This window comes from Notothenia rossii, assembly GCF_949606895.1.
Source record: "Notothenia rossii genome assembly, chromosome: 10".
Taxonomy (NCBI): domain Eukaryota; kingdom Metazoa; phylum Chordata; class Actinopteri; order Perciformes; family Nototheniidae; genus Notothenia; species Notothenia rossii.
The window spans coordinates 48,256,210-48,284,101 of record NC_136908.1 but is presented as its reverse complement, the minus strand read 5'-3'; the positions used below and the strand labels follow the sequence as shown (position 1 = coordinate 48,284,101).

General features: G+C 41.7%; 1 protein-coding gene and 1 long non-coding RNA gene across 2 annotated transcripts in view; one reads left to right on the top strand and one right to left on the bottom strand.

The window, feature by feature from the left end:
- Positions 1–4,901: 4,901 nt before the first annotated feature.
- LOC307023234 lies at positions 4,902–9,048 on the top strand. The gene is made up of 2 exons (XR_013803641.1): positions 4,902–5,871; positions 8,376–9,048. It is a non-coding gene; the product is annotated as an uncharacterized lncRNA (long non-coding RNA).
- The window catches only part of snd1 (staphylococcal nuclease and tudor domain containing 1), a 180,094-nt gene continuing 161,008 nt past the window's right edge, over positions 8,807–27,892 (bottom strand). The window contains exons 22-24 of the mRNA XM_079656361.1: positions 24,497–24,700; positions 11,465–11,509; positions 8,807–9,791 (exon numbers count right to left, since the gene is read on the bottom strand). Coding sequence (XP_079512487.1) covers positions 9,726–9,791; positions 11,465–11,509; positions 24,497–24,700 — 315 coding nt within the window. The 3' untranslated portion in view covers positions 8,807–9,725. The remainder of the gene's footprint in view (positions 9,792–11,464; positions 11,510–24,496; positions 24,701–27,892) is intronic.

Sequence of the window (27,892 nt, the reverse complement as noted above, 5' to 3'; positions counted from 1 at the left end):
AGACAGAGAGGAGGAAATTACCTCCTGTACATTTTAGATACTTTGAAAATGAATTAAAGTTAAATTACTGACAGTATTTGAGTTATATGAAAGAAGACACGTTTTTTTCCAGCAACTTTATAATATATTTGCTTTAAAATTGTAATTTCCTTAAGCTTACTAAAAAAAGTGATATGTGTAACATAAAAAGTATATTATCAGTTATGTTGGTAACTGATGTACAGCTCTTACTGTATTGTTTAGAAAGTAAACAATAGCTCCAACACTAAAGCATTATTAAAGCATATTTCCCTGTGTTCTCAGTAGCCCTTTTTCTCAACATATTGTTGTTATTGACAGCTCACTACAGGGTGATAAACATGGCGTTCAACAAGCCTGACAGAGTACATGTGCTGCTGGTTAAGATGCTGTCTAAACTGTTAAAATCGTTGGAACATTACAAAAAGAACATTTACAAAGACACGGTTGGACTCTGCCGGTAAACTAACTTTGAATCAAACAAGAATGTAATGGTAAGGTGCTGCGCTGTTTATGCAGGTAGTGGGAAAGAAACGTGACAGAAATCCAAAGAGGCACTTGAAGGTAGCTAAGTGACATGGTGAGCTGCTTGTAATACACCAGGGAAGTGGTTTGAATCTGCTCCGATTTGTACAGTTGTGTCTTGTCTGCGTTGTAATATGATGATGTGCAGAGCAAGTCTAATGCTCTTGGAATCGCTCAGGGATGAATTGGCTAGCATACCCATAAAAGGCTTTTCAGGGTAGATTTCACCTGATGGTGGGAAGGTTATGTGGATCAAAACATACTGCAAGTCAACATAATGGTACATTGTGTTTTACTGCACCCTACACACAGTATGCTCCAAGTGGATGTCAGGAAGCAAGAGATGAACATGGCAGCTTCTATAGAGACACTCAATGTATACTTGTGATGAAGGTCACTTATAAAACCACTCTCTTATAAAGCGTATACTTTGAATTGCACTGATTAACTGGAGGGGAAAATGACCGTGTTTCACTCTGAATCAGCAGCAAACTTAGGTTGAATAGTTTTACCCAAAGAGGTCGTATTGAAATGCATAAATGGTGTTTTATTTTTTCCCATTAAGATTTCAAACTGAACAGTAAAATGTCTAAATACCAACCTGTTTGACAACACCATCTGTTCATGCATTCTAAAAGGAAGATGTATGTGCAGCTACAACTGGAACAATTAAAGGCAAATTGTGACCAAAAGCAGGCAGCTTTGTGTCTCCATTTAAAACATGGTGTGATACGTGATCAAACCAGGGCTGCTCACTGGTCCTGCACTGTTAATATTGGCACCCGTTTTCATTCAGTCTTAATTAGCCTACTTGAAAAAAAATATATATTAGTTTTAAATCCTGTTTTACTCAACATTACACTGCCTATGTTTTACACTGCAGTTCACTAAAATAGTTATTTGTCTGGGTTTAGGTCGAGAATGAACAATCATATTACATTTACTACAATCTTCATGAGCATTTAGATGCTTGACACGCTACATACGTCCGAGACTCAGTCCTACACACACGGAACAAACATGACATTGCCACGTAACGTAACATTGACAGTTGTTACCCCATTTTCTCATCGCAGCATGCTGGCTTTATTGCTTTCCTGCTTTGACCTAGCTGTTTAGTTGCCACCTCTTGTTATTTTTCAGTGGGATTGCAGATACAACGGCATCCTCACTAAATATGTCACTGTATTCTGAGGCCCATAAGCTAACATTACTAGCATGGAAGTAGTTCTACAAAAAGCAATATGCTGCCGTGCTGTAAGCCGATTTCAAGTATCTAGTGTGTTCCCACTGATAATGTCATCAATAAAAGTATAATCAAGACATTCAGCATATAAAGGCCTTTACACAAACATACATTTCAACTTGATTGTTTTAATGATTTACCCAATTGTAAAAAATATGTTTTGAAAAATACAACATACAGTATTTATCGAGAAAGACACGTTCCCTGCAGGGGCTTCATTGACTATGGGCCGTTTTGACATTTTATTGTCATCCTGTGGTGCAATTAATTAATACATTCCTTTTTGATAGACAGCATACTTTAGTTCTTGTTTTGAAAGGTTGGTTAGGTCATTTGGAGAAACCAGCTAGAATTTGAAAATACACAGCCGGAAAAAAAATCTACCACTTCCTTACGGAGCCCCTCCTTCAACACACACGAACGTGAACATGGCCCGCACGAGAAAGCACGAGATAAGTTTGTGCACAGATGGAAGGTTGACAGGCAGGTAGGCCATCCAGTTACTTTAGCCGGGCTGGCTCAGATGATTGGTCGTGCTTTTTACAGCGCCACAGATGACATTTTTTTATGTATTTATTGTCAAAGCATTGTTAAGTATATATATTTAATATATTCATTGCTATCGGGATGTTAAGTACGAAGGAGTATTAGGGCCACACTTAAAAAAAAAAACAGATTTCGAGAATAAAGTCGTAACATTACGAGAATAAAGTAATAATTACGAGAATAAAGTCGTAAGATTAAGAGAATAAAGTAATAATTACGAGAATAAAGTCGTAGTTTCATAAGTGACTTGAGAAGCGGACTTGGAGGAGATTGTCTCCTTTCTGCAGGAGGAAATGGCTGGTTCTGGCTGGTTCTGGTCGACTACATTACATTGCATTTAGCTGACGCTTTTATCCACAGCGACTTACAATAAGTGCAAACCTTGAAGAAAACAGAATCATAAGTACATCAGGTTTCATAGAGCTAAAACATTTCAAGTGCTACTCAACTGGCTTTAGATAAGCCAGTCCTTTATTAGTATACAAGTGCTTTGTTAGCAGTGCTTTGTTAGTAATTCTATCTCTCGAAGTGGAGTCGAAAGAGATGAGTTTTCAGTCTGCGCCGGAAGATGTGTAAGCTATCTGCTGTCCTGATTTCAATGCGGAGCTCATTCCGATTCCACTACAAGGCTATCGTGGACTAGACTCCTTCTGGTTCCAATGCCTTGATTACAAGTCTCATCGTTTCTTGTGAAACAACAAATCCCCTTTGAACAGCTCGTAGATGTAACCAACGATAGCCTTGTAGTCGGCCAGAGCCAGCCATTTCCTCCTGCAGAAAGGAGACAATCTCCTCCAAGTCCGTTTGGTTCTTTCTTCAAAATAATAGACAGTTTCTTGCACAACCTTTTCAAAGTTCTAATACTTATGATAATCTGATGCTGATGTGCCAAAAGATTAAGTATTTCATTATTTAAGAAACCTAAAGTAAAGTATTGCTTCACAAGGTGCTCCACATTCCTCATTTTATTGCAGGACGTGAGTGTTTCTGAGAGATAAGACAAGAAAGGGGAGCAGCGCACTACTTTTAGAGACAGAAGGCATGAACAATATATTAACAATTCAGAAGAGCAGATTGACATTATAAATGGAATAAAATTAACTTTGTCTGCCACATATTTGACCCTGGGAAAGACTTAATCAAGTATCATCTTATTTAAGCCCTTGTCAAGGATGGCATCTAAAGATAATCCTTCTTTTGAATAAACCATTAAATATATGTTTGACTTCTTATTTAATAGATTGAATAAAATCTGAAACGTTAAAAAAAACCCATAAATAATTATTAGTCTATGACCAAGTCACGCTTATTTATTTAGCACCTTTAGCACACACAAGCATGGCACTGAAACCCATCTGGCGCTTCCATCAACTCTCAATTGTGTTTCAAAGCATTTTCGTTTTTCTTCTCAGGTTTGTGAATTATTGAGATGTTTTTTTTCCCCCTCTCAAACCCCTCAGAGGGTAAACATGCCTCTGGTTCATACAAAATATATACTTCTTCATACCATTGCTTCTTGTCCACAACAAATCCATTTTTAATTTGTTTGTCTTGTAGCTGAGTATCACATTTATATTTGAGGCGTGGCCAGATCATAGAAAAAACTGTTTCTTGCCTAATTGAAATGAAAAGGACCTTGTTGATTCGTGACTGTTTCTCTTACAAATCATTCCCAACAAGGCAACATTTCATGGTTTAACTGTTGTTGACACACTTTTGAATTGGCTGCCTCCGATGCTGTGGAAGGCACCGAATAATCGACATTCCTAAGCAAACAATTTGCTGACAACAGCGCTCTGTAATCTGCGTGTTACGTCTGCTGGGCGTTTTTTCAACTATGACAGCTTTACAAACAGAGAGGAGCCAAAACCAGAAGGCTCAGCTTACAACTCCAACAGACAGACACTTTTCATATCTCCCGTTATCGCTCTCTTTTCCCTTTGTTCTTTCTCTTCGGTAAGTAGGCCCAGTAGCTATCTCATCTGCTCTGAGAGAAAAATAAATGAAGCAAATAGGGAGAGAAATGGGAGGAGGGACGGATGGATAGTTTGGGAGAAAAAAAAAGACGCAGAAAGGACATGGATCTATAAGACAAAGTCGTCTCAGTCAGCTGACAAGACAGACAGGAAGTTAATTGCCCTTAGAGCATATTTCTCATCACAACCTCTGGTAATTGGACGTGAACACCGGTGATAAATTGCTCGGGCCATCTTTGATTTGGTGGCTCTTCCTGCTGTGTGGCACCTGGAATTAAGACTGGCATCCCGGGGAGATGTTGGTCATAGTAAACTTTAAATTCAACACATAATTTGTGAATTATTTAATGGCACCATTACTTCTACCAACCTCAGTATGAGCTTTTAAAAAACAGATACAAAGCAGCCCTGTCATGGAAAGTAATTTACGCCTCAGGTTTTTACTGCGATCATGCAAAAACTATGAGCCATCTATCAACCACAGAGCAAGTCATAAAGAATGGAAGTGCTGCTGCCATGTCTAATTGAAAAACATGTCTTCCAGGCTGAGGCTGTTTTTCTAAATCATAATTTTAGCAGGAACATTTTTATCTAGTTTACCCAGTTTGCAATAACAACCTCTGGTCTGGTTTTCAGAGTGTTTCACTGCAAAACAAAAACAATCAGGTACGCTTTTGTTCCCGTTGCTTTTCATGTTGAAGTCCAATCAAAATTGAATAGCCTGCAAATCCTCTCTGTAATCACATCTTGTGTGTCCTAATCAACACCCATCAGTGTTGTCACGGTTTGTGAAGGAAGCAGGACCCAAATGCAGATACAAACTGAAAAAACTCCTTTATTTCAATAATAGAAACAAAGACAAAACAGAACACTCACCGCAGAACTAGTCATGGCACAAGACGAACCGACAAAGACAGACAGACAACCCAGAACTTAAATACACACAAGACTAATCACACAACAAGACACAGGTGAGGAGGGAGGAGAAAACACAGGGGCCCAGGTGAACATAATTAGACAATTAGACACACCAGGGAAACTAATGACAATAGGAAAAACACAGGGAGAAGGACCAGACAATAACCCAAAGGAAAACATGACATGGAAATCAGCAAAAACACCCAAACCTACAAAACTATAAACGTGACATAACATGAGAATCGTGACATGTGTCAAATGTATATTTAATATGTTTTTGTCCTGATGCAAGCTATTGTTATATTATGTACTAATGTGTAAATGGGGAACTTGTTCATGTGAATCCATACAAAAATTTGAAGTCACCATTTTGGGGACATAGTTGCAGTCTGCAGACATAGAGACTGGTAACTTCTAACAAACATTATTCACACAATTCTGTTTCCACCACCTTTCAGTATAGTCTGGGTATTTTATATATATATCTATGTGCTTAAGTACTGTCTGATACTGTAATCACGTCTGAATCTGGCTGTCTTACAGGTGCTGGCCTTTTCACCATGTCCTGAAGACGAATTTGAAAAGCAGACCGGTTCCTTCACTCGTTCCACCTGGCTGAGTCTTCAGAGGTGTGGTTGGAGAGTATGTCAGCCGCTTTTTGCTAAGCTTTATTTGTTACATTTGACATGTAAGGACTGGAGTAGAACTTAAAATACCTCCACACACTCCTTATCACATTCGTTGGTAATCAATCAATACAGATTTGCTTACTGGTTCAATTGTAAGCATATTATCTCAAATGACTTACAGGTACTTTGACATGTAATAATTCAAGTAAATCAGGTCATTTCTACAGGAGACATATTATGCTCATCGTCAGGTGACTCACAAACTTGTATTTATATTTTCTACTAGATCATGTTTATATACTTTAATGTTCAAAAGTTATACTGTTAGGCTGAGTATCGCTGTAGTGCAGGGGTGGGGAACCTTTTTCCTCTCAAGGGCCATTTACATTTTTACAACATCCTTCGAGGGCTGTACAAATTATTGAACTCAACGTTTGCTTAAAAAAAATCACAGCCCATTCATTTCGCCTTTCTTTCATTCTATCCATGTGGACATGATTTAAGTGTGGGAGGGGTGGTGTAACCTCATCTAGGGGGGTTTGGGGGCATGCACCACCAGGAAGATTTTTTAAATGTTGAAGTTAAAAGCATCAATCTGGTGCACTTTGAGAGCAACATGAAGAGATCTATGGATACATCTCTCAACACCCATATGAAACAGAACTGTATGCAGATTTTTTTCTTTATGGATATTTTACAAATCACTTCCCTTTTAAACTGTATTCTTGTTTATTAATAACAACTTTTGTTTAATGTCATATTAGTATTGTATACCTGTTTACTTTATTCTCTCATTTTTCTATAACTATAATGATCATATAAAGATGTGCCCTTACCTCACTGGTTGGAGAAAAAGCTTCTTATATTCGTGTTAGCATAGCTAGCTAACCAGATGCTAATAACAACAAAGTTATTGACTGTATGATCAGTATGACAGATGAACAGATCGTCACTGGGCTCTCAACTAAAGACACAGCCACGCAAAAACTGTGGCATGTGTACAGCTCCTTATGGGTATTGCAATTTGTGAAGTCCCGGCCCGGAGCCGCGTTCTGGTGCTCTCCGTTAGAACTACAACCCTGTCAGACGAGACATATACCACGTGATGACACGTTAGACTCGTGTTGTGTTCAAGGACCCTGACCTTGGCCAGGAAAAACAGGCATGCGCTTGTTTAATTATTTTGCGGTCTAGATTTCTTGAATTGTTTTCTTTTTTGCGTGTGTTTATAAATTACTTCGAGGGCCGTACCAAATGGTGTCGCGGGCCGTATCCGTCCCGGAGGCCGGAGGTTCCCCACCCGTGCTGTAGTGTATCCTTTGGAGTGCCTTTCTCTTTAAGCCCTGATGCACACACTGTCTGCCTCCTGTGATTGGTCAGCGTTTCCTCTTCTTCATCACAACCTAACAGAAGTCCTGGCAGCTTGTTTTGAGACACAGTTTCTGAATACAGGCTGTGTTCATCACTCTGTTGGTGGAGCACAGTATTATAGCAACTTGACCTGCTTTATAATTATAAAAAGACTTGGAAATCTCAGTTTTTACAATATTAGACATTTAAAGGCTAAACTACCTTTGCCTGTTGTGCTGTTAACACTGACTGTCCTTTTCTTTAAACTACAGCTTTCTTTGAACATTAGCGTCTCTTTATTTTCCGTGCTCTGCCTGTCAATTACACACCGACACACCTCTTCGTGAGATCTGGAACATACTGTAGGAGTTTTTCTGATATTTTCTCAGACGTTTCTTCTCCGATTTCATTGATAACATTAAACAAGTATAACTAATATCTTTTTAAACTGCAAGGGAATGTGATTTCCATTGGATCTTCAATAAAGGATTGCCATGAGATTGCTTTATGTTGCAAAAAGAGTCTTCCTTGTTCTATAACAATATGTTTGTCCATATGGTCCGAAATGATTTCACATTGTTCTACTATGTGTCTGAGATTTTAAATTAAGATCCAAACGCAGTTCAATTGTTTAATTATAATTCGGTGAGCTACTCTGGCATGTGAACAGTTTTTGAAAGATCTATTTTTGGAGTTAGTCACTGTTGATGCCTCACAATGTCAGTCATACTTTTGTACCGATAGATATCCACTGTGGTTTAAAACATCTGCCGTACATCGCCAATGTAAATGAAGCATCTGCCTTATGTCAAAACAACTTGAGTCCCACAATATGAAAGTTTTTTTCTTCTAATTGCTATGGTTTGACTTTCGATGAAGATGTACTTGTCAATTTTATCAAGGTGACCTTAGTGATGTACCAATGTTATGAATACTGCTATTCTGTATATTGTAGAGTTGTTACATTACGCTTTGGCTGCTTCAACCAAGCATATGCAATATAAAAATGGATGCTTTAGTATGACATACAAAGTGTAAGTTGAAAATATTGAGAACACTCATGTGTTTAAAAAAGTGAGTATAGTATGATGAAATAGTTGTTAGATGCCATACAGTCTTTGCTTGCTTGTTTGTTCACTTCTTCTGCTCTCGTTTCTCGTTCCCCAGGTCTACACCAGACTGGCTGATCATCGGTTCATCGGACTCTCAGCTGGCCAATCCGAAGCAGAACCCACAGTAAAGGAGGCGTAACTGGAAGAGCTGTTTCCCTCTCTTTCTCACTCACTGTATTTTCTCATATTAATTGGTTGTTGTGTTATTGTCTCCATTTCCCTCTACTTAGCACAGGCATGTAACAATATGAAAAAAGTATGTTAAATTTGGAAAAAAATGGCATTGTAGTATGTTGTTTTATATGAGAAGGTAAAACTATATCAAGCGTATGCAGGCTTTTATATCTGCATTTGCAGCTTTCCGTTTATTAATTTTTACAAGGAACAACACTTTATCTGCGTAGAAGTAAGAACCAGGTCCTGTAACAGGAAGCAAATAACTCCACTATTCTTGTTTTTGTGTGTGAAAAAACAACACTTAACATGTAAAGTTTGCTAATTTTTATTCAGCAGATTTTTAATAGAATGCAAAGGTCCATTATTTGGAAACAAATTCAAACACTTTCTGCTGTGGCTACCAGAGACAGAAATAGAAGAGACAGGATCATAAGCATTATCAGAATGTAAACTTTACAGAAGGAGATTGAGAGATGATACAAATGCCTCGTGATGGCATTCCTTTTTTACTGGTCATTAAAATTGTGACATATTGAATAAACGACAAAACACTCCCCACAAAAACATCCGCAAATTTCATCACACAGATATACATTGAAGACAAAATAAACTCATCCTTTTTTTTTTGTCTGTGTGGCTCCACCTACAGTATTTCTCTAAAATAAACCATTTACACTTTTCAACATATCCTCACATTTACATGAAATTCATTAGGGAAGCATTTGTTTGCGAAAATCAAGCGTCCCCCCCAGAGCACCCGGCCCCTTCCTGTGCAGAGGAAACAGGGACTGGGCAGGAGTCAGAGAGCAAGGGAAGTGATTGGCTGAAACACATACTTAAGTATAATAATTATTATCATCCACACAGTAAGTCTGCTGAAAAGGTAAAATGGCAAATAACACAGATTGGCAATAGTGCAGGCTGCTTGAGCTGGCAGTGGGCCATTAGGAACAAAGAGATGAGGGGAAAGGGATTCTTGCACGAGTTACTTTTAGATGTAGCATTGCTAGCATGCTCTATGTGGAGCTACAGGGGAGAACACAATTAAGAGCAGAAGAGAAGTCAGGACTGGAGGGATGAAATGTCAAATAAAGAAGGAAGATTGAGTCAATGCTTGTCGTTTAGTTATCGTCATCTGTCTTCTGTCCAATGTGTGCCGTCCATGGTGGTCTTTGGAATGGTGTTGATTGGATGGTCGATATCTTTTTTTATCCCCCGTTTTTTCTTTTTAACGCCTGTACCCAAACTCATCGGCATCGTCCGCACGGAAGTCCCCGTAGCGCCAAATGTTGAGCTGAAGGGAAGAAGGAGATCGACGTTATCGACCATGATGAAAGAAAACACAAAGGGTGGTTATGTCCCCAATGGCTCTGAATGGGGCTTCAATGACCTCTCTTGTCATGTTACATGTTAAACGGTTAGGAAAATAGAAAAGAGAGTGGCAGGGAGAGAAAAAGCCAGCAATGTCCAAAGTACGATCACTGCTTTAAAGCCAAAAGTGAAGGCTGCTGCTGCTGCTGCTTCATCCTCATCATCATCATCATCATCATCATCCTCATCATCCAGACAATCCATCTCTTTGTGCATGCCCAAATTTGAGGCTGACAGCGGCTCAAACCCCCCCCCCCCCCCCCGTCTATCACTTCTCCTCCTCCTATACATTCACATACCTGCCCCGTCTCAGAAACCAACACACAAGTCTGATAGCATGTAGCTAAATGATGTCGCCTTTATTAAATGCCATTGGCATTGAGTTTGTGTTTGGAGCTGGAGCCAGTATAGTTCTTTAATGTGATAGAAATAGAGCAGACTGAGGGGTGTGTGTGTGTCTGTGTGTGTGTGTGTGTGTGTCTTTGTGTGTGTGTGCCTGTGTGTGTGTCTGTGTGTGTGCGTGCGCGAGGGTCTGTGTGTGGGATGTTTCCCTTTTTGGCTCTCAGAAGCCTGCGCGCTCAGTTGTTAATGTTGTGATTCATAGCTAATTAGCGACTGTGCTAATTAGCACTAGTTATTAGGATGAATGAATGAAGCCATTTGTTCGTGTTGCCATTCCCCCGTCTCCCACTACGCTACCTTTTTTTCACCTCCTCCCTGACACCCTGAAAACATGGTAGTAACTGGAATTGTGATTAGAGTCTATTCCACCTCGACTGCCTCATTGTGAGCATGCTGCAGAACCACGGGGCGACTAGAAGAGCGCAGGAGGACTGAGCCATCGTGTTTGACATTTACACGAGTAAAAATAAGATGGGATCCACTTTCTATCTCAAAGGGGATCTTGTTAAATGCAGCTCGGATCTGTACAAACACCTTCCTTTCAGGTCTAAATATAAAAAGTGGCCTATGCAAAAACAACTCCAACACTTTTCTCCTTAAAACAAAATCCCATAAAACGTGCAGTTCAGTTTGTGTCCCAACCTTTTTTGACTTCAAAAAGAGCCAAGCCCATTAGTTCAATAGAAGAAACACATATTATATATATATATATTCTCTCTCTGTAGGTATTCCCAGATCAATCAGGCTTTGAATATACGGCCCACACACGTTCTGTTAAAGCATTTCCTCTGGCTTGTGTGTGTGTGTGTGTGTGTGTGTGTGACTTGACTCATCTTAACCCTGTGGGTTATGTGCTGCCTTCTTTTCACTCTCCATTTTTTCCCCTTCTCGATTTCTACCCCCAGCGCACACTTTAGCACACAACCCCACCCCCATTTCACAGTATGGACATGCACAGACTGTGGGCAGCAATCCATATGGGACACTGGGGACTGCCAATGCAATGTGTCACATCTTGACAGAGAGAGAGAGAGAGAGAGAGAGACTTCTCTCTGTGGTTGGTGTATAGAAGTAATGAGGGTTGTAATGCAGTCTTGTTTTGGCAACATTAGATATCTCACAGAGAGGCAGACAAACCCCAGAAAAGCTGCTTTAAGACAAAGACATGAGGCTGATTGTGATGAAGTGACTTACCCTGGCACTCTTGGCAGATTCTTGACTGTTCAGGTACTCTGTCACCTAGGGCACAAAGAGAAGAGACATTAGCATATCACATCAGTGCGTCACAGGCAGGATTTTAGAGGATTAATGTGATTCAACGCGTCCTTTCAACCTGCTCTGCCCCCTGGAGACATTACACTTTTTCGAGAAGGTCAGCACTGGATGTAAGGAACACGGTGTCCTCTTAAGACCAACAGCATGGAGATAACTCTCACACAGAGGGGTTATGTCACTGCAGGTGAGGAGGCACGTAGGAATGTGAAGGCAGCATACGGAGCGCTGCGTTAGGGCTCAAAGTTTGGGGACAAAGCTTCCTCCACCGTAGCTTCATGCTACAACTCACACTCGTAGAGCCACTGGAGATGATAGCATCATGCTAACACCTCACTGGTTTGTAGCAGGGATTTATAATCAAGTGCATTCACTGGACACCCTGAGGAAGCTAGCAGCTAAAGAGGGAGGAGCCCCAAGTACCAGTTTCCTGACAGTATGAGCTCTACAGTGTAAACAAGTGATCAGGCAGTCACGGTATCTCTGATGTTCCCCAATGCTTTCCTTTATTTCAGTTGAACTATGTAATGTATTGAAGTACAAACAAAGCTGATTAAAAGCAACACATCAGCTTAATGCGCACTACTCAATTTACTAATAGATGATTTCTGGATTAATCATTCAATAATTTGCTCATTTAAATGTGGAAAATTGTAGAAACACGTTCAACAGTGATTTATTCTCCCCCCTCCCACAGAGTTCAGGAACCAAACATGATAAATCATTGACATTATTTTCTTAAACATTTACAATTATAGATGAGGAAAATATGTGCCATTCACATTTCTCTCAATTCACTTACAGTATCGACTGATGTTTTCAGCTCTGGTATGACTAGTTGTTTACGTATAATGGAAGACGGTAGCAATATTTAGCTTTAATGAAGTACTAAGTGACTCAAGCTGTGCTGCCCTGACACACAGGTCACATGAATGCAAACTGTAATATCTGATCAATGTGTAGGAGTTGTATGTTTTGCTGGACACAAAGTACTGAATGCAGTACTTTGTGTCCAGTAAAGTACTGCAATGCTGAATGCAGTACTGAGAGTACAGAGAGGACAGAAAAGAGGAGGAGGAGGAGGAGGAGGAGGAGGAGAGGAAGCGATGAAGTCAATGTGCAGCGTTGAGCATATTGACCGCTTCTGCTAGAACAGCCGTTTAGCCTCATTGAATGAAGCAGTGATGAGTCATAGGGCACATGATCACAGAGAGGGTTGAACAGGCCTCGATTGGTCAGATGTGTACAGTGTGAAAGGATTCAACAAATTAAGCGTTCTAAAATCTGAGTGGAGCTGTCCTCTGACATGCTGACGTCAGAGTGGAAACAGAGCGATACAACTAAACACAAGGTCCTAACATACAGCTCACCTCCACCCTGTTTAACCCTGGCCACCCACTCTCACATTACATCCGTTAACGGTGGAAAGACTGTTCTGTGATTAAGATCGGTGCAGAAAAAAAGGGAATTTGCAAGAAAACAATTGAAGGAAACAACCCAAAGCAAGAAGGACACTGTAATAATGATGAGTCATTATGTTCTTGTAATGGATTCAATTGTACACCACCTTTTGTAGCTTATTATAGCAGCAGATGAGCCGGCTTTCACACTCAGACGCACACACTTGCCAGAACAAGGATGCCAGATGTTAAAACTGTCGAGTGTGGACGGGGCCCTGGAGTTTAATTGCTTAGCCAGCTCGTGCACATAGGTTGATTTGATAGCTGCGCTGCACATGGCACCACCAAGATAACAGACCTGCAGCTGGATGCTACAGCCACTCTGTCCCAGAGAGCGCACGTGCACGTGTGCAAGTGGGGAAAGTGCAGTGGCTGCACAAGTCATCCATCAAAGCCAACTAAAGGAGAGGGGTTTTTTTTTGGAAGGCGTTGGGATATGGCATCTCGGTCTCATCAGGCAGATGTCACCGTATGGGAGACACCCAACGGATGATATTTCACCCACACAAAAGGCCATTTATGCCATTGGGGTTTGGATGGGAGCGATGACAGCCCGTAGCACTTTAACTTTTCCTAGTGCTACATTTGGAAATCCAGGGGCCGACTACAATGAGGTAGAAGACAGTTTGATATCTGCCGAAGTAGCTATAGCAATATTTGAAAATGTGTTATATTTATAAAAATAACGGAGGTTGAACTTTATTCACTTTTGCCAAACTCCACACAGCTGAGCGACTCCATGCAAAGTATTCTGTGAGAGCTGTAAGTCAAGAGCACTACAGTACAATATGCACAGATGATATGCCGCCACACTGGCACTGCCGCGGTGAGGCTCTTTGTCCTCTGGCCGGGGGGGGGGGCCTTCTCTGGCTCGCCCTCGTCTTTCACTGTTCGGCTCTCTCCAGCTCAGGGTAACACAACAGCCAATCAGGGCACAGCTGAACACCGATGATGACTGCCTTTCGGATTCTGAACAGCCCCATGTATCCTGTACCGGATCCTTCTTTCATGGCTTTTCTATCGGCTCCAGCAGGGAGGCATAATGCTTCATTAAGACGTGAACAGAAGCAGAACTCATCTGGAGATGACTTTATGGAGCAAAGGACAGGAACCTTTCTCGTCATGGGAATCAAGTGCCATGTTGTTCTTGTAGAGTTGTCAGAAGAAAGGAATGATGTTGCAGCATAGAAAAGACCAACAAGGAGGAAGATGACTAAGTGTTTCAGGTTAGGAGAAAAATATGAAAGATATATTTTTCAAAAAGGATAATAAATGAGACGGCAAAGGGAGATAAAAGGTAGCATTTGGAATGGGTTTGGGAGGCAGAAGGCAGCGGGTGAAAGCGTGTTCGTCTAGATGACCCTACAGAGCTCCCATATGTCAGACAGATGCCATGTTTGGTGAGCAGTGGCCATGGACACTGGCAGTAGCAGAGGATATGCTGTTTGGCTAAAGAGGATGCTGTGTGTTCCCTTGAATGTGTGTGATTGATTCTCAGCAGTCCACTCTGCTCAACATGCAACACAACAACAGTTAAAAGTTTAGCTGAATGAGAAAAGTCCATTTATTATAATATTAAGCCAAGATTATTCACAACTGCTGTCATTTTTAATGCATGCAGGTACCATGCAGGAACCTTCTAGTTGCAGACTTGGTGGGAGACTTTGTGTAGGTGCGATGCTTCCCATAAGACGGGCGACAGGTGGAGAGGGTCTGGTGTTTCGGCACTTCTCAGAGTGTCGGCCTGGCTGTGAACTTGTCTGCCTGAGAGTGAGAGCGAGACCACGTATTTCCCCGCGCTGGCCTGCATGCCGTGCCCAGGTGGTGTTCTGGTAAGTACGGTGTGAAAGTGATGGATCTCAGCGAGCGCTAACATGGCAGCTATCTGACAGGTTGAGCGCGTCTGGTGCGTAGGTGAGCTGTGCCTTTTCTTGATTTCACAGCATACAGAAATGTTAAGTGTAACCAGGTTTTGGACAGGGTGCGTATGACTAATCAAAGTTGCAGCGTCATGTGCTCTCTTGGTCGTCGCTGCTGAGTTGGGATGTCAGGCGACGTAAAAAGCGCTTGGGTGGAGAGGGAACAATGAGCCTTGTCCTCCTTAACAACCCGCTGTTGCAGATACACTCTTTACAACATCAGGAGGACACGTTCCCTCCTGACGCAGAAAGCGACACAGTCCAATCTGCCACGCCTAGACTACTGCAACTCCCTCCTGGCTGGTCTACCTGCATGTGCCATCCGACCTCTGCAGCTCGTCTGGTCTTCAACCTTCCTAAATTCTCCCACACCACGCCGCTCCTCCGCTCCCTTCACTGGCTTCCAGTAACTGCTAGAATCCACTTCAAGACACTGGTACTTGCGTACCATGCTGCGAATGGATCTGGCCCTTCCTACATCCAGGACATGGTTAAACCGTACACCCCCAGCACGTGCACTCCACTCTGCATCGGCCAAACAGCTCGGTGCCCCCGCACTGCGAGGGGGACCCAAGTTCCCATCAGCAAAAACACGTTGGTTTGCTATCCTGGCTCCAAAATGGTGGAATGAGCTCCCCATTGACATCAGGACAGCAGAAAGCTTACACATCTTCCGGCGCAGACTGAAAACTCATCTCTTTAGACTCCACTTCGAGCGATAGAATTACTAACAAAGCACTTATATACTAATAAAGAACTGGCTTATCTAAAGCCAGTTGAGCAGCACTTGAAATGTTTTGGCTCTTTGAAACCTGATGGACTTATATGATTCTGTTTTCTTCAAGTTTGTATCTTCTTGGTGGAAAGCACTTATTGTAAGTCGCTTTGGATAAAAGCGTCAGCTACTGTAAATGTAATGTAATGATGTAACAGCCTCCCAGACAAGAGCAGTCAAACTCCAACCACAAAAAGACTAAAACTGCCACTCACTCCCTTTTGTCGTTGTTTCTTTGTTGCTGCATTGCTCTTATTTTTTCCTGATTCTCTCTCAATTGTCATTACATCTCGTTTCATTCTCCTTCCGCCTGCCATCTCTGTCTCCTTTTGACTCTTCCAAAAGCAAAAAAACTATGCACAAGACAGGTCGCCGTCAGAGCATTTGCTGGAACATAACTTTGGCTTTTATGTCTGTAACTCACTCTGTTTCAAGTTGAGTGTTCTTGGCTTAGCTGAGGATTGTAGTCCTAAGAGATGTCTCTTATTCGACATGCCAGTGCATGAATACTGCATGGAGGAAGAGTAGGCCAGGGTTTGGGGGAAGTCTCTTCAGACTTTTCGTTGTACAAGTGGTTTAGGAGCGAAGGGCTGGTAACATATCACCAAATTAGACCAGGAAGAGAATCCTCATGTGCACAGACAAGGGAAGGTCAGTTTCTGAGTAAATGTAGGAAGGAAAGAATGCTATTAAAATTGCACATGTCCTAGATTCGTCTGTATATTGAACTCCTTAGAAGAACAAAAGTATTCGATTAAATAACCCAGAAAGGGTGAATAATAAATTAAATAATAATTTTCCTGTACAATTAGTTTATTCTGTAATCAGCATCTGATTTGCATCTGCTACTTGTTTTTCTCTTAACTTTCCACTGCATAAAGTATTTCTGTAGCTATCGATGATGTAAGAGATTCTTGTTTGCTGTAAACTGCAGAAATCGCTGTTTTTGCAGAAAATAACTTGCACGATGACATCAATCTCAGTCCAATCAGTTTACATCAGTTTGAAAGTTCATAAAATCCTGGGTAATTATTTTTGAGAAAACTGTAAAAAAATTATAACACTAAAAAAAGAAGAGCCTTACATGTACATAACGTGTATAAGTGTCATTGGCCCTATCAGGGGTACACTGAGAAAACGCCATGTTGCACGCTGGCCCCCCCCCAGCATGGCTGTCGGAGGAAATCAGCCGCTTTGGAGGGAACGTGGCATGACAAGCCCACCAGCGTGGGTTCATAGAGTTAAGAAGGACACACATTTAAACACATGCCCACACACACGCACACAACAAATGCAAGAACCAACAACAGATATTACAAAAACATTCTCCAATGTTCTCTAAGGGGCACTGGAAAGAAAACAAGTCTTACGTAAACACTAATGTAACATCGAAATATGTCTCGCACACACACACACTAACTTGTATAAAGGCTGCGTTAAGAGTTTGCTCTTCCTTCTATCCAATATCTATTTTCTATCTCCCGAGAGGTCACACTCAAAGTAATCTAAGTTGGAACAATGTGGAGCCTGCACTCCTTCCCTGACAATCCTCTGCTCACCCTCAGGGTGTGTGTGGGGCGAGGACATAGTGTGCGACTGTGTGAGAGAGAGTGTGTGTGTGTGTGTGTGTGTGTGTGTGTGTGTGTGTGTGTGTGTGTGTGTGTGTGTGTGTGTGTGTGTGTGTGTGTGTGTGTGTGTGTACATCTGCAGAAGATGGAATGGCGTTTGGGAAGTGGCGCGTGTCAGCTAGGACATGTCAAAAGGGCCCTCAGAGCAGCTGCAGCAGGGGAGGCAACCGCTTGTGCAAGTGTGTGTGTGTGTGCGCGCCTCCAGTCAATAACAGGGGAGCAGAAAATGTCCATTAAAAAGGCCCCATCTTTAACTCTTCTTGTAAATTAGGTATTGAGCCATCTGTGGGGAGCGGTCATGCTGTCACACACACATCAAGCCGTGTGTGTGTGTGTTCCCTGCAGTGTTTTCGGGTAAGAAGTGGGGTTCTTCATGGACTTTGACAGGCATTGGGTTTGAACATGGAGGGCAGTAGCCTGAAAGTCAGTCGTTGGTGGTCCGCTAATAGCCATCTACTGTATAGATAACAATGTTGTTGCTTTACTGGGAAACATACATTTTAATCCCCGCCTTGTGTTCATTCATTTCCTTTGGTTGTGTGAGGTTTAAACATTTTGCATTTTTCTTGTTTGCCTCCATTCTATATTTAAAAAAAACCAGTTGTGTATGAGATACCAGCATGTGTCCTATGTTCTTTCTCACTGCTGGAGGACAGCTGAGAAGAGACACGACATGAAACGTTTGCCCACAAGGCCCTATTCTGGTACCGTGAAACACCAATGTTCCCATGAGGCAAATCATCAGTGTCCAAAGCAGTGCCGGAGCAGTACGGCAGCAGCAGACCCCATCACAGGAGCCTCCTCACTGTAGGCTGTGTACCAAACAGCACAACTGCTCTTTGATAAATGGAAGAAGCCATCCCTCGAGGCATCCTGGGCCTCCTTCCTGATTTCCTGTATGGATTCCTCACATGCAGCTCTAGGTGTGACTACACTTCTAAGCACACCATTTCATCTTCATCTACAGATACTACCCCCATTAACACAATTACTGCAGCCGCTATTAACTACACCAGGGACTCCAATGACAACCACCCCCCACTACCTGTGAGGCAGTTTGTGTGAAAAGACACTGATGATCTCACATGAGCCACAATCTAAAGGCTGCCATTTTGGCCCCAAATGGTACTTCAAAAGCCCTCATACATGAAGAACAAGGCATCATACAGCTACATTACAGGAGAGAAGATAAATGGAAAAAACAAAACTTCCTTTCCCAGGGGGATGCTGGCTAATTAAAGATTCAAGGATTCTCATCTGCAGCTTTCACTCTCAGGGAGCCACATAACAGCTGTTTTCCCCATCATTTATTTTCCTGCTGACACACACAACTCTGTGATACCTTAATGAAGATCTTAAGCATGTCTTCACAAAAAGATGTGTGAATACTTCCTTATTTAGAGAACCTAATGAAAACCAGGCCGATGTCGATACAGAAGGCTTCATTGTTGTTGTTGATTGAAAATAATTGTGCTGGCAAAGGATTGACAGACACATCCGAGTTTGTAATTGACTTGTAATTAGCAAACAGGAGATCATTAGCTTGTAACGCTAATGAAGTTTGGGGGGCTAGCACCGCTGTCAGTTAGCTGAGGTGACCGGGCGAGACGCCTGGCACCGGGGGGGGGGGGGGGGGGGGGGAGGGGCAGCCAGAGTTTGAATCAGTCATGTAGTTGGCCGTCGCTGACAGGAAACACTGGTGAAAGCAGCAGAGCACAAAAGATAGTGCTTCTAACCACTCACCCATCTTCCAATTGAGCTGTCATGACAAATTCAACACAGCCACATCTGCGACCAAAAATATATATCAAAGTCAAAGATAGTCGCTGCAGGCACTAAATATTCCTGTACCCAATCAGGTAGAAAGAACAAATACATTATTAGTAAATATGATATCTATTAAGCCCACACTTTTTCTCATTTAAATGTTAGCCTACACACAATGTGCGTCTCCCTACTGTATGCCTTCACTTAAAATGTCATCAAAGAGGCATTAATGTCACCCAGTGTGGGCTCACAGGGCAGAATGGGCTGATGCAAGTTGCAAATAATTGCAGATAACAGCATTTTAACTCACAGCATTTTTAAATCACAGCTCATTGCGAGGCCAACACAGGTCTGATCTGAGTGCCTCTCCACTTTAATTCATGGGGATTATTGTTCATCATGACAGGGCAACCAAAGAAAAAATTCAAATCAAAGCACGCAGGAGCCAAACGAACCGCTTCCCATCGCAGACTAATGAAATCCTCAAGCTCAGTTTGGATAACACAAATAGCAAAGGTTATACAAAGAACAACGGGAGAAGAGGAAATGTGCATTAGTAAAGAAGTCTCTGCGTGGAGAAGATAAGTAATAATGCTGTGCAAAAGCCAGGGAAATGGAGGTGGAAGAGGAACGGAGAGTACAGGGTAAAGAAGTAAATAAACAAGAAATAAGTGATGAAGAGGAGAGCAGTGGAGAAGATGAAAGGCGATGGAATGAGAGGAGGAAATATCGAGTGAAAGCAGACTCTGAACAATGAGTGGAAACCGTGTTTCAGTGAGTGAGTGTATGCCAGTGAGGCAAAGTGCCATTCAAGCACTGGATGTTGCCAGTACATTTTTTAAGGATGGCTTAGTAACTCTACTGAGCCTGAGGTGGAGAATGCATGAATACAGTGTGTACGTCTCAGGTCATAGTAAGAAAGAAAAAGTCAAATGTGGTTTGCAGCTTGTGTTTTTAAACACACAAAGAACCCAACAGGAAGCTTATTATCCATGTTGGGCAAACGCCCGTCACCTTCTGCTCGCCAAAGCTGTCATATTCTAAGTAATAATTCCTTATGTTAAAAAGATGTTCAGATTATACCTCAAGAGTGAAACCCCCAAATCAAAAAGATATATTGTCCTTGATTATTTTGCAATGTATTATTTTAGTGTTGCAGATATTGATAAGAATGAAGTGATGTCTACATGTCTTCATTCTCTCCAGTATAATAGAAATAGATTGTTGCTTTATCTGTAAAGCTCAAAGGGACAACAAACTACATTTGTAGAAATCTCAACAGCAATGTCTCTTTCACAAGGTGTGTAGATAATCTGGAATAACAAGGTCATGATTTCTGGAAAAAGACAGTGGTGTTGGGTTTTTGAGCTGCATTACCTGCATGTAGGTATCTTATATTGGACAGAATGCAGACAGACACAGCAAATAACACCTAAAGAATGTAGGCCAAAAAATAAATAGAACTCCAAATCAACATTTCTGGATGTGGGGAAAAATGTCCCCTTTAAGTTATACTATTGTTACGTTTTTGCTGATGCCTTTTTGACTGAACATAAACACTTACTTGCGATTTGTGACAGGGAAAATCGTTGCACTCTTATTTACGCATTTCCTAGATTTTACTGAAGGGAAGAAACAGATTTTGTTCACAACTCAAGGCAATCAGACCAAATGGCCTGGCACTAAACACTGACTATGGCTGCCAGGAGCAACCGTTACTGTTCTGCTTCGCCAACAGTTAAAATGGTACCAACATTAAGATTTCATGTTGCAATTGTACCTGACAACGTGTTGGCCATTACAGAGACTTTGGCAGCAATCAAATAAGATTTCTACAAAAGCTTCTTCTCAAGCTCTACATCTGAAATGAACATGTCTGAGTGGTGAAAGAGAGAATGAGCAGACGGAGAAATAAGGACATGAAAAATGTGAAGACCCGATGGATGTAGTCTTTCTTCAAGAGAAAATATGCGAGTTACTGGCCCCTGATGCCTGAACTGTTGTGTCTACTGTAGAAAATGTAAAGCGCATTAACGTCCCTTCTGTTTCCAAAGCTGTGCCGGTCATCAAGCAATGATATCGCTCTCAGTCAATAATCTAAAAATCAAAGCCTTATGCAGGAGGACTACACATGATATGCCATATGTAGAACAGATTAAACTCTACATTAAATCTGTCTACTGTAAGTGTAAATACAGTATGTGTGTGCACATAGAATATATACATATATGATGTTAATCTGCATTTTTGGGTCATCTACTCTTGAACCCAAAATATATTTAAAATGTAGGCCAAATATACTTTAACCCGACAGCTCTTGGTCACTCGGTCAGTTTCTCCTCACTAAGAACAGATGATCAATTGTTAATTTGGTTTACTGATTTTCCATCAGCCTCTTTCTTTGAGTTCCTGCCTCCCTTTTAATATCCCTCTTCCCTCAAATTGGATACAAGCAGCTGGCGTGCATACGATCCTCTTTTCGCCTACACTTTTCCCAACGACTGTTTATCCTATGCCGCGGTAGTATAGCTGCAACTAAATCCATCCATATGGTGCACATAGTGAGCATCAGTGAATGGGGCTTAAAGGCAGAGATACTCTAGAAAAAGGACATAAAACCCCAAATGGATAAACATCCCTCTCTGCTCTCCTTCTCTTGGGACAATGCCATCCTCAAAGACTGGTGTTAACCTTCAGTGCACTTATGACTGATAGTCACTGAAGTGCCAGTGAATATTAGGGCCCATCTGTTACCCAATGCTTAGAGCGAGAGTACAGATTACAATGACCATGTTCCAATCCCCTGGAATGGATAATGAATAAAGAATAGAGCCAAAATGGAACAGATATGAAGGACAAAAGTCACTCTTACAAGGAGGCTGATAGTCTGGACGAGTGAGAGGAGAGAAAGGAGGAAAGAAAGAGCTCAGGGAGAGCCGGTTTGGATAGCACACTATCAAAGGCTCGGGGGGGAACTTTCTATAAAAGAGGGGGAGAATGGGGGCACGGATCCAGAGGTCAACAAAAGGTTGTTTCTTGGAACATTTCTTGGCTCCACTGCCCCTGCGAGATAACATTTTCTGGTGTGGCACCAGCAGCAGCTGCAGCGCTGTTCATGAGAGATGCACCCTGCAAACAAATGACTCTACATCTATTTTAAATGACAAAAAAAGGGACATTTCACAGCAAATATATGTCAAATGTCAAGGCCTTCATCGAAAGCAGGAGTCTGAAGGTGCATATCATATAGGGATGGGTGAAACTGAAAGAATAACATATGGCTTTGATTTACAACATCAAAACATTCCCTGTCCATGCTATGGCTGCAATTTCATTCTCTACCCATTGTGTTCTGAACAACCAGGATCATTTGGTCTATAAAATGACAGATTTGTTAAAATCATCAAAGTCATTTCCCAAAAATCAGGGTGATTTTTTAAAATGTCTTGTATCAATTGACCAGAAATCCAAAACATTATACATATCTAGACAAACAACAGCATTTCAAAGCTATATTGACACATTTCTTTAAAATGAAGTTTGAAAAAACGGCAGAGGGAGTAAATCCCTTGCAACATATTGGACTTTTCCAAGGGCTCAACTAATCCATATCGAGTCAATAATCTTTTATCATCTCTAATAAAGCCTTAAAGACCAGAAAGGGAACCATGTAAGCTACATCAGTGCTCAGGTAGAGGACTTCTCGCTAGGCAATGTAGTGACTACATACATCAGAACTGCTAAACCCACACATTCTACAAAACAGACACACATTTACGCGTTTGAAATGTTGCCTAATCACACTTGGGCTTGTTGGTCTTTGAGTTTGGAAGCAGACTTGATGGGTTAAATGATCCACAAGAAATGCTGTAGAGCTTACTTTAACAGTCACTTGTAAGCACATTGGCAACACGGCTGCTTGTTAAGCTTTCTCCAGATCAAAACATTTGTCAGTAGCCAGTGAGGGAGAGGCGAATGCTGGAGATGCAGCTGTTGAATACTAAATAGAAACCATTTGATCCAACAAAACCTAAATCTGCACAGTCTATAAGCCTATTAGTGGTATGGCTGAAAGGTTTTAATCACTGTCCTTTGTCTATAGGGTCCATTACCCAGAGACTGCATTATAGTTCCTGGCTACTCTTGAGAGGTCAGGGGTCAAAACACTCTTACAATGATGCACAGTGCTTTATTGACTAACTAAAGAGGTGGCAAGTGCTTTTATTGGTGTGAACAAGAATGAGTTAGTAACTACATCGCCATGTGTGAGTGGAAGAACAAATGTGTTCCTGCCACCAGCCTCTAATGTACAGGAATATATATTTTCATTATGTTTATGAACAATTACACTCTAGAGGACATACCTGTCCGTTCCATTGTGCATTGCACTTTAAACGAAAATAACAGAGTGTCTAATATTGGGCTTGTGCGTAAGCGGTAATTGCAGCAGGAATAAATATCCTCAGTTTTTCTTTATCTTTCATGGACAGAGTGGCGCTGAGTCTGCTGGGAGAATAAGCATAATGAGAGGAAAGTAAATGAGCGACGCTTCACGGTTTGACAAAATGGCTGCCATCTGAGGCAAATTGTAGAGGTGTGTTAATTGTGCGGCAGTGGATTGACAAGTGTGGAGAGGTATTGTGTGTCAGTGCTCACATTTGAAAATCTGCAGGCATTTAATGTGATCCTAGCCTCCATTTATAAAAGGAGATCCATACATGACAAACTGAGATGGAAACGACCAGGCGGATACATGCTATAGGACTGCTAGAGCCATAGCGGGATATGGACACTTTTAACATGAAATAATACACAAGGGGCCCATTTGCCAATGACAATAATAAACATTTAGTGCGCTGTTAAAAAATGTATCACCTCCTACCATTAGTTTGATTGGTGGCATTGTCTATTTAGAACAGCGCTGACACAAATATTGATCCATACTCTGCATTTTGACAGCACTGAGTAACATGAAGTAGGTTGAGGATAATAATACGTCATATTTTGAAAGAGAGATGAGATTCTCTGTTTGACATATGCACACAACAGTGAGAGTAGAGCTGGGGAATCAATAGAAAATGTACAGAAACTGACATTCCTGTATGGATCCCTAACTGTTCAATAAAAGCAATATTTCACACAGGCAGTTCATGCACATAAGAGTAGGGATGGCTTAACTCTTGTTATTAAATAGAGCTCGAACGCATAATAATGGTATATGATTGAACATCGAAATAGAGAGTCATTGGTTGTCTAAAAGTGAAAACAAGCAATCGACTCGGAGAGAATCAGCCCAAGAAGCCTCCAATTTATATGTATGTCTTCAATAGATCTATTGAAATTGCTTCATTTACCACGAACGCCTCCCAATCGCCAGCTTTTCATCCCTCCATCTCATCACTTACCATCTTCTTCAGGTGCTTCTCCTTGCGGACGTCCACCATGACCATGCCCTCCTTGACCAGGCCCAGGCCCACATCGTCCTTAGTGTCTCCGAACTGTATGGTGACATGCGGGCAGCTGGCGCCCGAGTACTCCACGTTCATCAGGCACTGGCTGTTCTGGATGTCCCGCACAACGCAGTCCACCACGTCCGCACGGACATCCTCCTGAGGAAGCAGGGGGTGATAGAAGAAGGGGTAAGGAAGAAAGAGGAGGTGAGGGAAGCACAGGAGTGGGGTTTAAAGAAGGAGGACAAAAGAAGAAAATAGAAGGAGAAAGGGAGGGAGAAAGGGATGATCACTATGTTTTCATATGCACACAAACACACAAGTGCATTCAATGCAGAAGCTGATAAAACCTCTTATGTACGCATGAGCCTCACTGTGGAATAGGATTTCTGTTGGGGGGGAAACAAACTTTTAAGAAAGTGGGAGAAAGCCTTTACAGGTTCACTTGGTTGCGTTGTCGGGAAGAACACATTGGCGAACATCATTCTCAGGTCGATTACAATTACATGATCACTCACAAAGTCAGTCACGTAGCACGGCAATTATCCAATCAGCTATCTCCAGAGATTTGAGTTTGGCTGAACTGTATAATGCTCTGACTCTCACCCTCCCTCACCCTCCCTCACCCTCCTCCTTTCTTCAGTTAGTTACCTTGCTCTCTCTTCTTCCTAACCTTCTAGAAAGTGAAAGGCCAGCCTTTGATTGAACACATGGTGGAGAAGGAGGTGGAAGAGCTGAAATGCAATCCTGACCCCACGTCCTCCAGCAGTCTGGGCGGAAAAGCAAGAAAAACAAGGGAGCTGCATTTTCAGAGGCAGGATGACACTTAAAAACAAAAATCAGTCCCTGGCCATCATCCATCCCTCCCCTACACCATCCATCTCTTCGCTTCCCTTCTTTCTCGCCCCGGTCTTGTCTCCATGGCAACCCCCTTCGAGCTAGCCGCCCTTGGGTATATGTGTGTCTTGTGTGTGTGTGTTTGCGTAAGCGTGTGTGGGCAGGGAAGCTTGTTCAAGGCACAAAACTAAGGGCCTTTTTTGTCCCCGCTCTCCCCCCGGTCAACTTGTCACAGGCGCTGCAGGGGAGCTCGGGGCGGGAGAGAGGCAGTGTGTGATAGAGGGAGAGATAGAGAGCAGACACAGGGTGAGAGATAAGAAGCAGACGCGGGGAGACAGTGTAACAGAACAAGAATCCTTTGACGCTCATGAGGCGCTGATACAAAATTAATGAGAGCCTTCTAGTGACCCTCTGTTGTCCGCCATATGTGCAGTTACAGCACTCCAATGTGTTAAATCAGGTCAACATATTTGCATTTTACCAACTGTTATTCAATGTAATTGGAAGTGCAGTTAGGTATTGCTTCCTTTTTTTAATGAAGCCAATACAGTTACTCAGTTTCAACCAACAAATATGTGTATATATTGTTTTGTAGGAAATCAGTCATTAACTGGGAAATGAAGCCTATTGATCAAATATCAATACGCACTGTAACTTTTATTCATGTATTTTATACCGGTGTTATTCTATATTAGCTTGTTTTATGTTTATTTTATTCTCTTTGCTTTTTAATAACTGTTTTTAAATGCTTTTTTTAAGAATTAAGTGTAGAACTTTTGAGTATGAGAAAACTTTGCCATACGACCCATTCATGAAGTCATGCTTCACAAATATATATAAAATATAGCTCATCCAATATCAATACATTGAATTATTTACATGGAAATGGCTGGGTAGATCTGTAGTTTCAAACTTTGCATTCTCTAGTTATCTTTCCTTTTCCCAGAAAATCTTGATATGTGGATTATTTGCACGACAAAAAAAGGAAGAGGAAAGTAATATGGCGGTGACTAAGTCATGCTAATGAGTTAGCTAATGAGCTAATGAGACGCATTACTTATAACAACCTTTTAACTTCCAGTTGTTTAAAGCCGACTATTGTGTGGCTAGACCTTTTGAGCGTGGTACTTTTAAGAATTTATTTTGTTGTTCATCTTTTTTACAAGTGCACTCTTGGCATAAGCTACTTTCTTTAATTAGCTGACCGGTGACAATAAAGAGGTGGCAGTCAGTCCTGAGTGCAGGCAGCTGAGACTTCACATCCCTAATAAAAATGGAGTAATAGTTTTACAAATGTGGTAGCAGTGGCTCAGATAGAGGTAACTGCCACAGTCAGGTTTCATGGAGATGATGTGTGCTCTGTGCTTTGTCAAGTTACTGGCACACCTTTCAGGTTTTTTTCCTCCAAAACAACAAAACATTGACAGAGGCACCTGCCGTTTCTTTCAAAGATATTATGAAATTTCACTAGAAAACAGCAGCATCATTTTGTTCTTGTGGAGGAAGATGATTCAAAGAAGCCATTGTGAAGACAGACATTTTGTGAAGGGCATCAGGTGTCAGGTTGTGACACAAAGACAGCAACATTCTCTATGTGCAGCAGCAAAAGGCAAAGCACAAGTGGGGCACCGTGCTGTCAGTGCGAGTGACACATTAAAAAGCTTCAGATAAAACACACGGCAAACACATCAAAAGGCAAACCAAGAGCAAAGAGAAACAACAGGAAAAAGATTAGACAGATGCAGAGTGACAGAGAAAGAGTGAGCAGGAAAGGTGGAAGGTGCATGTCAACCCCTAACACATGGGAAAGCTTCAGTGTGCGTGTGTGTCTGGGGGCTGTATAGTGTAGGTGGTGCCTTTGTTCCCTGGGCTGGACCAACAGATGGGCCGCTTCATCCTTCAGGAGACACTGACTCCTGAGACAGGTGACAGCATGCATGCAGGCCACATGCAGGCCGGCCACACACACACACACACACACACACACACACACACACACACACACACACACACACACACACACACACACACACACACACACACACACACACACACACACACACACACACACACACACACACACACACACACACACACACACACACACACACACACACACACACACACACACACACACACACACACACACACACACACACACACACACACACACACACACACACACACGACTTATCCTAACCTTAACCCTAACCAAGTCTGCACCGTAAATGTAATGATTACAATTTTTATCTTTAAAAATGCAATGAGAATATTTTATTAAGTTGTTTGTCCTTACAGCTCAGGGAAAATAAATAAATAACACAAATACAAAACAGGCTCATATTTACGACAACAGCCTCTAAACTACCCGTAAAGTTGAATTGACGTCTCTCTAAACACTAGTAACACTATAACCTTCATAAAGGTAGGATTTATTGCACGACTGCTGTATTAGATTGCATTACCTTTAGATAGATGTACATGATAAAATGGAAACTGAGTGTCGATAAATAA